This window comes from Trachinotus anak, unplaced genomic scaffold, assembly GCF_046630095.1.
Source record: "Trachinotus anak isolate AG129_WGS33_773 ecotype Australia unplaced genomic scaffold, CSIRO_AGI_Tana_v1 ptg000008l, whole genome shotgun sequence".
Classification (NCBI taxonomy): Eukaryota; Metazoa; Chordata; class Actinopteri; order Carangiformes; family Carangidae; genus Trachinotus; species Trachinotus anak.
In genome coordinates this window covers 6625422-6640573 of record NW_027273859.1, presented here as the reverse complement: position 1 = coordinate 6640573, position 15152 = coordinate 6625422, and the positions used below count along the sequence as shown (strand labels likewise).

At 40.9% G+C, this 15152-nt stretch overlaps 1 protein-coding gene across 6 annotated transcripts; it reads left to right on the top strand.

Annotated features, from left to right (window-relative positions):
* Nucleotides 1-46: 46 nt before the first annotated feature.
* On the top strand, nt 47-15067 carry ankle2 (ankyrin repeat and LEM domain containing 2). 6 transcript variants are annotated; one of them, XM_071482122.1, is made up of 13 exons: nt 47-176; nt 2418-2924; nt 4192-4386; nt 4685-4869; nt 5650-5838; nt 5953-6075; nt 6501-6564; nt 7307-7482; nt 7592-7698; nt 10845-11035; nt 11267-12125; nt 12435-12566; nt 13081-15067. In XM_071482122.1, exons 2-13 carry the CDS (start codon nt 2429-2431, stop codon nt 13289-13291), a joined length of 2928 nt encoding a protein of 975 aa, XP_071338223.1. In that variant the 5' UTR covers nt 47-176; nt 2418-2428; the 3' UTR covers nt 13292-15067. The 6 variants fall into 6 exon arrangements, with proteins under 6 accessions (XP_071338223.1, XP_071338219.1, XP_071338222.1 ...); XM_071482118.1 differs by having other exon boundaries at nt 7307-7486; nt 7596-7698; XM_071482121.1 differs by lacking the exon at nt 47-176 and adding an exon at nt 1145-1283.
* Nucleotides 15068-15152: the final 85 nt, after the last annotated feature.

Below are 15152 nucleotides of genomic sequence, written 5' to 3'. Positions count from 1 at the left end.
CGCAGCCTGTGCTCATTCAGTGTGTGTTGTCTTCAGTGACTTCCAGGTTCTGGCGTTCAAGCAGTTTTTTTTTTTTTTTTGCTCAGGCACAATGTTAGACAGAAACGGGTCCTCGCCCTCTGCATTTTGAAACCGTCGCGGACACCTAGCAACAGTAGCCGGGGAGAGAGGAGGAGGTGGGCATGTTTCTATTAAAACGAAAATATTTATAACTAGCGGTGCACCACAGTTAACTGTGGTACTTGTTTAAGGTTATGTGTATGGTAAGAATACAGGAATTGTTCTTATCGTACGTATTACCCTAATGCATGCTAGTGCTAACCGGCGGCTTGAGTGACTAGCTTCTTGCCTTGCTAAGCAGCTAATGACTGTTAGCATACCTGTCAAACTCAGCTCAGCTCCTAGAATGGGTCGTGTAGCTAACGTCACTCTGATTATCTTTGCATCCACCTTTAACGGGCAGTGATCTGTAAAGGTAACCGCTGTTTGCCTCAGTACTTGTAAAAATATCTTGAGGATCGTCATGTCTTGCTTTTGGCTTGCCTGATGCATGCCTGACCAAGTTGGGTTGCATACATGGGATTGTGCCAACACAAATATTAATGAGCATGGTGTTTATACCAACCTGACATATCATTTCTACTAATTCGCCATTGCCAACTATTTAAAATAGTTATATGTGTGGTTAACCAGAAAAGGCTAGACAAGAGGGTGCTAGGTTACCGTTTCCTTGGATTAGTCACGTCTGCAATGGGAGAGCATGATACATTCACACCTTGGGGAAAATATGAAAATAATAGAAATGTACTCAAAATACAGTTTTAGGCAGCATTCTGTGTTTTGTTTTTTTTGATAATGGACCAGTGGCCAACGAGTAATCTTAAGAGATGTTATGTAAATGTCAACAATAAATAGCCATGATACAATAAATGGTGTAGTGTACAGGGAGGTCAGCGGCGACGTTCTTCAGTATAGTGCCACATGAGGGCATGAGATATCGTGCAAATGATATAGTTTATCGGTGCTTAGTGTATTAGAGAAAAATATTTTAATTTACTGAATGTTTGGCGCCTGTCAGTTTCATGTCGTCCAGGTTTGAGTTTTCCCACAGGTCTGGAATGCAGCGTGCGCCCTCCCTTGCAACTGAGCATGCGCAGAACATGTTGTAAACAATGAGACTATTCCAGACCGTCTCCAGCTTTGTGTCTATCCAACAGTTTATCTGTGCAAAACTAACAGCGGTTTCCCTTATCTCTCCGTTTATTAAATAAAAATGTTCCTTGGTAAGTATAGGAACACATTTGTTACTAGATGTCATCACGTACCCTTTGATTTTCATCGGTATCATCACCACGAAGACGTATCAAATTTGTTACGTTGCAGCCCGAAAATGACATACTTGGGCGTGACAGTGTGCGATTGAGCCGACTAATATTGGTATAATTTAACAAATTTTCTATATATTTGTAATCGTTAGCATTCCAATACAAATTATCTACTTTAATCTGTCAGTCAAGATTTTCATGTGAGCAGTTTCCGTTGTGCTAGCTTTGCCAGGCACAGTCCCCTCCTGCTAAAACTGACTTCTTGGTTAGCAGGCTAGCTAGCAGATGCTAGTCCCACATTAGTCCGGTTGGATCCAAAAACATATAATGTGTTGGGTTCAAATATAGGAATATAGAACTCGAGTAGCTCCTGCTTTATTATTGCATTACATGTACTGATATTTGTGAAATACCGTGTAGCTGTTGAGCAAACACATAAGCTGCATGTAATGGAGCTGTGAAGTCTGTATGGAAATATTTGGAACTGAAGAGCACTTGCTGGTAAAATCGGTCCTTATTACATTTTTCAACGTGTGACTGCTTGTTGTGGGATAAGATTAATGTGGACACTTAGCTGCTGCAGGCTGATGGATTGCTTATTATGAGGAATCAAACGTGAAAACCTACCAAACTCACTCTGCTTTTAATTTAGTTTCACCAACTTCGTGGTTAATGCGCGGATATTAGTTTTATGAGTAAAGATCAAGTTATAGTGTACAGTAAATAATGCCAAAATAAAGTAACTTTGTGACTGTTAAAAGGCAGACAGTATAAAAAAATGTGTTTCTGACTGCATGGTTATTACTTGGTTGTAATGGCTGTTTAAAATCACAACATCTTGTCTAAATGGCACTTACTACACTCTACCCAAAACTAATTTTTAATTGGTATTCACAAGTATCAGGGAGAGATCTGACTGAATGTGCAGCTGTGGTGTAGTGTTAACTGAGTCAGCTAAATTTATGTTATGATTCTTGGTATTTGGTTAAAAAACACTGAGTTTAAGAGTCTAGTGCTAATTATCATATTTCCTTTCATGGTGGTTGTTCAGTCTATTAACAACAGCTGATCATGATGTGTGATGTGCTGCAGGGAGCTGAAGCATGGAGGCGGTTCTGAGCAGGCTGAGGGGGCTAAGTGCCGATGAACTGCGTGAGGAGTTTGCCCGAGCGGACCTCAAGTGCGGCCCCATCACAGCTACCACCCGAGCCACCTTCGAGAGGAAATTAGCCCGAGTCCTGGCCGGGCCAGAGAGCAGTGCCATTGAATCAGACAACAGCTCTTCAGCAGGCAATTTGGGCAGCGCAGCCTCTGTTACCCATCATGCCAACCCTGTGCCATGTGCCACCTCAGCTCCCACCAATGCTGCAACAAGCAAAATTCCCCCTGAGGCTGGCAGTGAAGAGTTGGACTTCGGCTATGGTCTGGGTCTCAACCCTCCAGAGGAAGAGGAGATCTCAGCAAAGACAACGTCAAACAGCTCTGCTGAAAGCAGTAACTTTCAGTCTAAAACAGAAACCCCTTCAAAGCCTGCACAAGTGTCCCCAACCTTTTATTATGGAGTATGTCCACTGTGGGAGGATGTTTTGGCTAGAAATGGTAAGAGAGACTGAGCTTGTTACTTTGTGTGGTGTCATACAGATGTGATTGTTCCATATAGAGAACAAAAGTTGCAGCAATGCTCAGGATTACTTGCCATGCAATAGAGAAAATCAAGCTAAAAATGATGGCTGCAACTAACTATTAATCTCACTCTAATCGAGCCAACAGATCAAAACCTAGATTCAGTTTATTATATGTGACAAAGAAAAGTGTCAAATGCTAACATTAGAGAAGCTGGAACTGTCAAATGTTTAGCATTTTTTCTTAAACAATTGAACAAAATAGTGGTTTGTTCAATTAACGTTTGATCTCAAAATTAAATGAAAAACACCAAGGATGTCACTACCTATTAATTTGTCAAGAATCAATAACAGTAAGTTTGGTAAGAAAGATGCTGTAAATGCCCCAAATTCACCGTTAGACTTAATTTAGTGCTACACAACAATGATATTGTAATGAGATTAATTAATGATTTTAAAAGAAAAGCAGCTGTAATTGTTAAAATTATTTTTCGGTCTCTAACAAATTATGTCCATGTTTCTTCAAACAGCAATTTCAAATCTCCAGCCATACTACAACAATACATTTTCAGAATGAATGGAAACATAAATACACATATAGTTTCAATTTGAATATTAATAGTAAGACAATTATAACCAGGATTACAATTGGTGTTTTATAAATGATTGGTTCCTCAACTTTCTTATTGTCTCACAGGCTGAAAAATAGATGCAACTTCTGTGAACACAATTTTTTTGACTGTTGGATTTGGCCTGAACTGACACCAGAGTCTCCTTAAGCAGATCATCCTCTTGGTTGTTTGTTTATTCATAATATCTTATGTGTTGTCCAGTTTCAGTATTTGTGTAGGACTACTTGCTGCTGATGTACAGTAGTCTGGCATCCACATTTGTGTGTTAAGTGGATGAAAGCATTTGTTGTTGTTTCTGTGATGGTAAGTACCAGGTCAGCCACTGCCTGACCTCTCTGGAATAGACTATTGATCTAAATTAATCTTGAGCTACTATAAAAATCAATTTTGTTAATGTTAATATGTCAGAGTAAGCTGTTATTGCAACTGCACTTTGTAGATCCTCATCAAAAATATGAGCATTATTGCATATTTCCCTGCAAAAAAAATCCTTAGAAAGCCACATTAAAAATCTGTAATGAATGAAAGAAGGAAAAACAGGTAGCCATTGTGTAGAAAACTTAAAACTAGAAGAAAATGGCAAATGGCTACTTTTTTTGTTTTGTTTTTTAGAGAGAGCACATGTATACACAGATAAGAAAGACGCCCTTCAAGCTGTAAAGATGATGAAGGGAGCCCGCTTCAAAGCTTTTCCCAACCGCGAAGATGCTGAGAAGTTTGCCAAGGGAATCTGTGACTATTTCCCCTCTCCCAACAAATCGACACCCTGTGTATCTCCCGTCAAACCAGGCCTGGTCATAAGTAAAGGTAAGTAGCTAAGATGTATGAGACATCTTTGTAGATGCGGACCTGTTGTATATTTTCTTCCAAATTCAGCCTAGGTTTCATCACAGTATGATACACTGATCTTTTTAGTTTAGTGGTGAGACACATCATTCCTCCAATTTCAGGTCTGAAGTATCTGAGATATCATGTGACACAAATGCAGATGCAGGCAAATCTATAACCCCTCCAAATCTTGATCGTGAAACACACAAGCCTTGAACAATATTTGGAGTTTTCAACAGCATTGCTCATCCTTCATTCTCCTCTCTCTCTGTACTAGACAACATGGAGGTCGATACCATCAACCGGGAGCGGGCCAACAGTTTCAAGAGCCCACGCACCCAGGACCTGACCGCCAAATTGCGGAAAGCTGTGGAGAAGGGCGATGAGGTGGCCTTCAGTGAGCTGGTCCTGAGCAACCCACGCTATCTCATTGGCTCAGGGGATAATCCCACTATTGTGCAGGTGTGTACTGTCAGTTTTCCTGAAGAATAAATAAAACCTGTGGTTAAATTAAGATGCAGCATTGTATGAGCTTGTTGCAGTAGGAGCCTACTGTTGTGGATTCTCAAACGCTGTGGAAACTCTTTGCTCTTAATAGAGTAAATATATACATATAGAGATGCATATGCCTGACTTCAGTGTTGTCATTTGTTGATACATAAATGCATTTTCCACATCAGTGCCAACCTTTCAGCTAATGCTTCTGTCAAGCTCACAGTTGCTAAGATGAATACAGAAATATGACCTGGCACATGTGTGTATGTAATCAATGTGTTTGAAGGAATCTTCATTTTTGAAAGAATAGAAGTGCTAAAACTCCTCAGCAATGTACAATTCAAATATCAGACTTCTAGAGCTTCTGAATAATAAAAAAGACATTTAATGTGATGCAGAGTGAAGAAAAATGATGCAGGTAAGGTAGAAGTTTGGTAGACTGTAATGCTGGCTAATGATTCAAAAAAAAAAAATTTTTTTCCCAGTAGTAGTTTTCTCATGTCAATTTATAGTTTAAAAGCTTAAATCTGGAGATTTGATGCTATATTATAAATATAAACCACTGTCTTTTTTTAAATTTAGTCATTAGAAAATAAAATAATTGTGAGTGATGAATCCCTAACTTCAGCAGGTGAGGTTAAGGTCAAATGCTGCTTTTGGACAAAATTAAGCATCCTTTGCTGTTGACAGGAGATTTAAGAGGATTATGTCCTGATCCATAGTTGTTCTGCTGTTTTGTCTGGTTAGGAGGGCTGTCGGTACAATGTCATGCATGTGGCAGCTAAGGAGAACCAGGCAGGAATTGCTCAGTTGCTGCTGGACACCTTGGAGAACCCAGAGTTCATGCGCCTCATGTACCCAGATGACCAGGAAGTAATGCTGCAGAAACGTATCCGCTACATTGTAGATCTTTACCTCAACACTCCAGATAAGGCTGTAAGTTTTTTGGCATACCAGCCAAACCAAACCAGATTAGATTAGAGTCTTTCCAACAGTAGTTAATGGGCTGTGTTCACATTGTTTTTTGCTCTGTTTGTCTGCATGTTCCAGGGGTTTGAAACACCGCTCCACTTTGCCTGTAAGTTTGGGTGCCCCGATGTGGTCAATGTTCTGTGCTCGCATCCTGACATCGATAAGAACTGTAAGAACAAGGATGGCCAGAAGCCTTGTGATGTAAGGAAGTTTATTTTAAATCACCTTATTTAACTTAACCTTTATGTAAGAAGAAGAATAGAAGAAAATTCACACTGAGTAAGGAAACCTTCAGCATAGCCTGGGTCATCGTTGCTGGGGGTTAATAGACAGAATGTATTTATGAATATGTGTACTTACATACAGTAGCTGTCTGGAAACTACTCAACCTTGCACAATACTGCTGAACACTGGCAACCTGGCTGTACTTACTGAAGGAGATTCAGTTAGGCTCACTCAGGTTTTGAAGCTGTGACCTTTTAGCTTGCTTTTCAAATCTTTTGGCAACAGCCACTCAGTGCGCATTGTAAGCTAAACTTAGATGAACAAATTCTTTCCTCTGTTGATTCAGCAACTGCTGTATGTCTGCACCCGTATCAATAATTGTTTATCTTTCCTTTCCACAGGTTATTTGTAGCAGAAAAAATAAAACCCAAGAAGTGAAGCAGAAGATTAGTGAATATTTGGAGGGTAAGGACACGCACATATTTCCTAAAACATTCACAGTTTTTGTTGCTATGCTCTCCTGCTTCCTGAACCATCATTGTTGAATAATAAACATGTAGTATAGCTTGAATTTGGCTGTGTGCATCAACATTGATTTTTTTTTTTTACTTTTTATTTGATCATTATTATTATTTCTTTTTTAATCTGTTTGGTTTGTTATGTGGTTAGCCATGTTTGCTGATAGTAGGACTTAGGTTAAAGACATCGTTATCAGGTTGAGATTTTTTTCGGCCTGGTGTCACAGGTGATTGTGGTTGGTGGTGCATTATACTGAATGAACTATTGACAAGTTCGTATTACAGATCACTTCAGAGCTGTGGTTGTGTGATTTTGTGCAGTCCTCAGAGAGTCGGTCCGGACTGTGTTTTTTTTGTTTGTTTGTTTGTTTGTTTTGTTGGGTTTTTTTAAAGGATAATTCTGACAATTGCTGTGTATGACTGATACTGTACTGAGTTTATTGTGTGAGCATGGCATTTAGCATCAAGTTCTGCATGCACAATATCTTAACTCGTTGTCCAGTACAGCGACTGACAGCACCATGTGCAACAGATATTTCACAACAGACCAAATTAGATTTTGTTTTGAAGTAGACTGCCAGCTTGAGCTTTGATTCCTACTGGTGCTGTTATTGTTCTGTAAAGTGTTGTGAATAAAAGTCATGTCCACTGAAGAATGTTTAAAATTTTAATTGTCTGTTCTCTTACAGACCGCTGCTATATCCCTTTGCTGAGGGCAACCGACAACACCTCTCAGCCCATCATAGGTGCGCCGTGGTCACCCGAGTCCTCAGAGAGTCTCTCGCTGATCCACCGGCACACAAGAAGCCCCATGGATCCATTGATGACCGTCACAGCCTTTGCTGGCCCGCTGAGCCCTTCTAAAGCAAGTTCTGGCTCTTTATGTCTGTTTTAGCAAATTATGTCATGATTGTGACATTTTGAGACCATCATTTTCACATACCTTGGTTAGACAATATAACCTTCTCTTGTAGGCAGATGACTTTCGTCGGTCCTGGAAGACGCCACCCAGAGACCGAGCCAACCTTTTCCACCACATCCTCAAGTCTGATCCTGACCGTGGGGCAGAGAGAGTGGGCAGGTTAGTCCAACATAGTAACCTTACTACTTTTATGAGATTTGTAAGTTTCTGCCTGATGATACTACTAAGGGGGTGATACAATTGGGCTCATTGCAGATTGCAATTACAGGTTTTGATTTCAGGGAGGGGTGGGGGGCACAGGGAATACCTCCCTCTCTGTGTGGAACATGTGCATTTGTCCCTTCCAGTAGAAACATGAAGAACTACTATAACATTACTCAGATGCCACAATGCCCCACACACACACAAATGCAGTTTTTTGATCTACCGGAGGCAGAGAGAGTGCAGTTGAAGTGCGTGAAGCAGTTAACAGGAAAGCGTTTGATTGGTGCATGGGTTACATTAAACCATATGACCATATGAATAATGGCAGTTTAAATCTTGCTAAAATGTAAACTTCATGCACGAAGTAGCAGTCATTGAGGCAGAGAAAGGGAGAGAGAGTGGCAAAGGCAGACAAACAGGTAAGAGGTCATGTACAATAGTCAGAATAATAAAGTCATTTTCAGTTGCAATTGCTTTTTAGAAACCTGTATTTTGGTGCAATCTGAGTTTAGAAAATGTTTTAGGCTATTAAGGAAAGTTTGTGAGTTAGATGTACAATGCTGACATAGGCTGCAGGTTGGACCTCCTTTAACATGCTCCTGATTAGCACTAAATTAATAAGAATTAAGAGGAAGTAGACTGTTCTTGTAGTTGAGGTGTTGGTACTGGAAGGTTTTAAGATATATTTATGGGTGTCTCCGTTGTTTTATCTACGCTATGCATTTATATATATATATATATATATATATATATATATATATATATATATAAAAAAAAATTTTTAAGCTAAATTTTTTTTCTGTTGTTTGTTTGAAAAGATTGTGTGTGCAGGGAAAGAACCTAGAGTTAAGATCAACAGAGCTTTACCAGCCAAATCTGAGGGAGATAGAGCCACAAGTGTTGTCCAACATTGTCTTAAATTTTCATGAGAAGTGGTTTGAGAACTGTTTGAGGTTACATTATTTTTAGGGGTTTTGTGTTTCCATTGCATGATAACCTTTAATGACAAAAGTACAACCTTTAATGCAAAGGTAAACCTGCATTTGTTTGTGTAGGACATTGAACCTGGAAGAAAGCGAAACAAAGGTTCAAAGCCCATTAATCTCAACATGCCCATTGGCACTCGGTCTCAGTGAGTCTCCATAAATGGAAGTCCATAGAAACAGAGTTATTGTGTGTATTGCAAGAGCAAAAGGAGTATGAAGTATTTGTAACTGTCTGTACAAGTAGTAGTTGCAGTTAAACTTTTGGCTAAGCTGAGGATAGCCTTCTGGGGACACAAGAAAGAGGAGGGTAATCAAACCCAAACCCAACCGGTTGAGGCAGACAGCCCCCCACCATGAGTCCAGTTCTGTTGGAGGTTCTATTTGGTCCCACACAAAGAATTTGTTGGTCTCTATCAAACAACAGCAACGACTGGAGGACAGTCTAGAGAGCAGATGGCCTTAGGTAAATGGGTTGGTGGACAGGTTTTGTGCAGGAGCAACTGCTAGGTCTGGTAATGGGAGAGCTGGAATGCATGAGGAAAGGAGGACACAAACAGCTGTGGGAATGAGAGTAGCAGTTGACTGTGGAAGAGCCACACTCCAAATTAAACAGGATGAGAGAGTGTTCCAAAAGCGGTTTGCAATGGCAGAGGAAATTGTGACTTCCCTGGATATTAGGGAAATTCTGATGCCTTGTTTCCAGAAACCACCAAAGCTCTTCTGTGGTGAAGCAGGCATGCATGTCCCAGACACAGCATTAGAGTACCACAGAGCAGAGTACCACAGCATGTTGGACTCTGTTGATTTACAGTTGAGGGATTGGTTTGATCAAGGGGGTTCTTACAGGCCAAATTGATGCCACTGTAGTAGACCAATACCCAGAGCTGAATAGGCAAGCCCTTCAGGAGGAGGCTGCCAATGTTCTACGCCAAGTGCCAGTCCAGGCTCGTAGTTTGTTTTGAGAGCTTCCTGATGAGATGGCAGCTCTCATTAGGTTGCTTCTAGTAATGCCTGCATCATCTGCAGAAGCTGAACGAACCTTCAGTGCCCTCAGGAGGCTCGAGACGTGCCTTTGGTCCACAATGGGATAGGGTTGACTGAACCATGTCACTTTCGTAAAAATATCTGTGAGGAATGACGACGAGGAATACAATAAGGCCTTCGGGTTATTTTATTAAATTCCGGGCTTTTTGGGCAATATTTGTGCCTTTAGAATTCTGTAGAGGGGGTGGGAAACAGAAATGAAAAGTTTAGTTTTACTGAACAGAACTTAGTGAGTTATGCTTTTTGTATCATTCAATAGAAAAAAAAATGTTGTCTTCTCTCCAGGAACTGTCTAACATTACTATTCAGCAGTACTACTGTTAACATAGAGTATTGGTTGACATTCAAAAGCAGAAGAATAGTGTGATTTGTTTTGAATGTTCAGAAAGTTTTGAGGAGCAGCAGAAATCTTCCTGAAACACATTATGAGCCATTAAAGTTTATAAATGAATTAAAGTGGGTTAATTTATAATTGAATTTCACATGATCACATGGACATTGCACAAGAGGACAGAGGAGTAAATCATGCCTACATGAATATTGACTCAGGATGGATAATATGAAATGAGAAAAGTTGATCTACAGGAGAATAAATATTTGAAAGTAATACAGAATATCGGAGAGCCTTAGTGCCATACATTCCATTATATTTTGAGTTGTTGCCTGTCTTTACTGTATGTACTTTAACAGCTAAATTGATTTCAGATAATACATTAAAGACTTTGCATTGAAAATGTATGAAGTCCTTGAAAGCATCAAGTTAGTACCGGAAATGACTCAAAAGCACCCAAATTTGTGTGGGTATGTATGTGTTCTACAGATATGTGTTGCATAAGCAAATATTTGACATTAAATTAAGAATCTGATTAACTGCCACAGCAAGTTACTCCCAGACATAAATTTATAAAATTGGAGGGTAAATTAATATTATGTGTATTTTTGAATCGGTCAGTGAAAGGTAGGTTCATGCTCCAACAATAATGAGAACACAGCGTTTGTGACTGATTGATATAGAGAGCTATATTTGAGAGGCTTATTTGTATATGTAATCATTGGGTCCTTTATTTACAGAGACCTGGCTCATGAGATGGGTCACCCATGGGCTGAGTATTGGGACTTCCTGGACAGTTTTGTTGATCTGTCATCGCCTGAGGGTCTCAGAAAGCTAGAAGAGTACCTGAGCAAGAAGGATTTCAGCCCACGGGCTCATGAGGAGGCTGGGGAAAATGAGACCAGCAACAGGTTCAAGAGCCCCTCTCCAGGTACACTCACCTGCTCAGTGTCAGGGAAGCTGCAAGTCCCGAAAAAGTGGCAGATCATCCTCTCTGACTGAATGTGTTAATTAGCATAGTACTGTAAGATCTCGGCTGTAGCCTCTTGTTAGATGTGAAACAGACAAAGCATTTTGCAAAGCTACATTATCTGCTGCCATGAAGACTTGCAGATAAAATTACATTCTTTCTGTTTTGGTGATTCATCATCCCTGGTTGCAGGCAAGCCCAAAAAGTTCTGCAACTCCATCTCTGTTGGTGCCTTCCTGGACGAGGGTGATGACATCAGCCTTGAGGAGATGAAGAATCGCCAGAACGCAGCACTCACCAGCATCACCTCCTCTGCTGCATCCAAGGATGGTCTGAAGGGAGCAGTGGGCGGCCGCGAATTCCACATCTTCCCCATTGCGCTGCACCGAGGGGCCGACCTAATTGAGACAGCAGCTGAGCAGGACCTGCTGTGCTGCTGCGACGATGGCCTCCTGTCTCCTGGCGTTGTCTGCAAAAATGGGGTGTGCTCCTCCTCCAGAGATAGGACTCACAATGGAGACAAGGTGTCCCCTCGTACCTCCCCGTCCTCCTCCTGCCTGCTGTCGCCCATCTCCAACCTAATGGTGGAGTTTGAGCGCATGTCACTGCAAGAACCGCTAGATAGCCCCACCAGCTGCAGGGAGAGGAGGAGCAGTGGCGGGAGTCGTCACAGGGACGTCCGAGACTCCTCCTCAGCCACAGACCTAAGTTCTGGGTTGAGCCGCCTGTCTCTCGGTCACAGCAGTCAGGACGGCGAGGCCTTGGAAGGTCCAAGCTGGAGAACAGAGGGAGGGGGGACAGAGGAGAGGCGCAGCAGTGGCAGCTCACAGGAGTACTTTGATGCAGAGGAGAGCCTGGAGTTACTGGGCAGGACTAGGGGGTCAGTAACAGGGGGGCGCAACTTCTGTGCTAGGTCCAAGTCATGGGACCATGGGGGTAGGGACCTGAGCAGCTCAGGATCCTCTGGTTCTTCCTATAAGTCCTTAGATAACTCCCATGAGTTCCTACCCAGGACTCCACCGCACATTAGAAGAGGACTTTTCATCGATGGGTGAGTCACACTGGTATTTCTGCAGAATGAGAGAGTAGATACAGGTGAAAGTTACACCCAGATGATGTGTCCCAAAATGATATTTCTGATATTTTAGTTTATCTTTAGACTGATGTTGTAACTATTGATAATTAGCTAACCCTGACTGTTTTTCTGGGACATTATGGTCTCTTATTCTAGTCTAGGTATATTGAAAGACCAACTAACTCTACCTACCACTGTTTATCATGTCACAGGCAGCCAGTTACAGCAGAATGATGACAATGATTTTATACGTGCACGTGTGATTAGTTTTTCATGTTTTCACAGAGATTCACCAACCAAGTTGGACAGAGAGGTCTTGTCGGCAATAGATGGCATGGACGTTGATCCCCAGAAGTATCCCAGCATTCATAAGTGGAAGAGCACAATGACATCGTACTCTGTATCAGACATGCAAAGGTTAGTGGATTAAAAGCTAAAGTACTGTAAGAAATATTTATGGAGTGAGGAAACATTTTAGATTGAGGGATCATTTTGTCAAAGAAATGCAGGACCCCTTATGCTGGACTGTGATATCTCTGATATATATACATAGATTATTAGACAACATTAGGGCAGAGTAACAGCCCAATCGACAAGACTCAGGGTCCAATATTTTCACAAAACAGAGTAAGGAGGATTAGTACAGCAGAAATTCAACCAAAAATGTCTTTTCAGCTTTTGCAATTACAACATTTTGGAATTTTAAAGTCACATGACATTTCTGGAGTTTGTCCTCAGGTGAGATGCCAATGGGTGTTTTATTCCAGAGAATAGTAAAGTAAAAGACAAACAATTGTAAAAGGGTTAGCACTTTTGATTGCAGTCATTTTTATGCTACTCAAAACCTGTACTAATTTACCTTTCAGTATTAGTAGCAAAGAATCAGTATTGTAAATATAACCACTGACTGGTGTTGATTTGTGTCGTGTAGCTGGCCCAGCCCTGCAGTGGTAAAACCACGACTCAGGATGCAGCATCAGACTCCTGGCTCCCCGGTCAGCGGCCTGATCTCTCCCACCGGTCGCTTCAGTCCTGCCCGGCACGCTGCCTCACCAGACTTCAGCCCCAGCCGTTACAGCCCTGCCAATGCTAGCTACATCCAGCGCATTCGCCTCAAGCACTTGAACGAGCCACCAGTCTAACTGCCCCCTCCCTCTGCCTCCTACCACTGCGGCCATACCCTCCTCAAACCCTAACTCTCCCCTTTGCCTCCCCACTACAATCCCAGCTGCACCAAGGTGGCTACACCAGAGCTCAGAAACCACATACCTAACAGAAATATGCACAATTGTCTGGAAGATTTGTATTAATGATGTATGGTACTACTCCTATGTAATACAGGAATTCTCATCACGTTGGGTTGTGATGTACACTCAAGACTTTAAAAAAAGGAAAACAAGAAACCTTGGTCATTTATGTACTGTATGGGTGTGGACCATGTTGAATTGACGGTAATGTTAATTGTGGCAAGTGTGAAGCACCTGTAGTCAACTTCTGAATATCGTGAATTCAAGCCGCACTCCCCAAAGTTAGTTGGTCACTAAAACCTTAGTGTGGAATCCTCCACAGGATTCTGTCACTGAAGATGTTCTTAAAAAAAGTAAAATGTCAATATTTTAAAAATTATTTTTTGTATGTTGGTCAGTAGCACAAAATTTAAATGTTTTTATTAATGGTGTTAAAACCGACTGCCATTTCCTATGTTTTTCCTCAGTTCAGGAATTGCCTTAATTTTCTGAAGTGATGGACTAGTTCTCTGTCAGTTTGAATAGGTCACAGATGATTATGGCAAACATGGGAAAAACTGATAAGACTGAGATCTTCCATGTTTTTATTTTGTTCTTCAATAAATGCATACATTTTCTATCTTTTCTCGGTGGTTCCTGGACATGTCTTGACTTTTCCTTTCAGCCACTGATGGCAGCCTTAGACTGTGCAATTTTTATTTTCATGTTTTCTCTTAAATATCTTTCAATCACAAGCATCTCACACAGTGTGAGTATGAGTGACAAGACGCACTCATCAGTAAAATATATTTTCAAATTTGTCTTGTCTGGGCTAAACCTTAAAACTGCTCAGTCTGAGACCACCTGAAAGCTGTACTGTGAGATTTTTAACCACTACGGGGCAGAAAGACAGAAAACTAACTCAGCAGCAACAAAACTCTGATGTTTCATAGCTTACTATGGCCTATTGTGGCCACCTTGTTATCAAAGAACTGCCTTAAGCTTACAGTGAACACACCTGATTAGCTGAGAGCTGCATAGAGCTGGATTTTGATTCTCAGTGGGCTCGGTAGTACTCACAACTATTTTCACATCAAAAATAGAAATTTGATTCAGTGTTAATTTCAGAATTAGCGCTTAATAGATCTTTAATGCCCATAGTTATTTCTCATGAACCTCAAATTGGCATACAGTAAACTCATGTACACATGGCAGGTTCCTGCAGTTCTCCACATGTCAAGTCTAATGGACTGTGAGAATAAAAACCTGCTGTGTCCAAATTATTTGTAATTTAGGGATACATTTTCTGCTGTATGAGAGCTCATCAGCTATGTCTAGGATAAAAAAGCCAATCATTTTAAATATTCCGATTTCCACTCTACATGGGTTGAGAGAAACAAGTGTTCTGAATGTAAATTTTTTTGTGAACTAAACCTTTATCTGAGAGCACAAACTACTTCACTGAGAAGATTGTATTGTCATCCCTGTGCTCTCAGGTGACAACAGATCCAGTTCTGGTCGCTGAATGTTTATGAATGTGGAACTTTGCAAAAATGCACCTAAACAACTTAAAACATGCTTCTTGTGCTTTTAGCATTCTGTGCTTTATTAAAAATTAATGGTGAATTCTCTTTCTGTATGTCTAGACCTCATTTGCTTTCAACTAATCAATAAAACATCACTCCTACTTTACTGCCAAAGTGTCTGCGTGCTTTTTCTTCAGGTACTTCTGTGGCATTAATACAAGCAAGAAAAAGGAAATGTGACAAACTGAGGC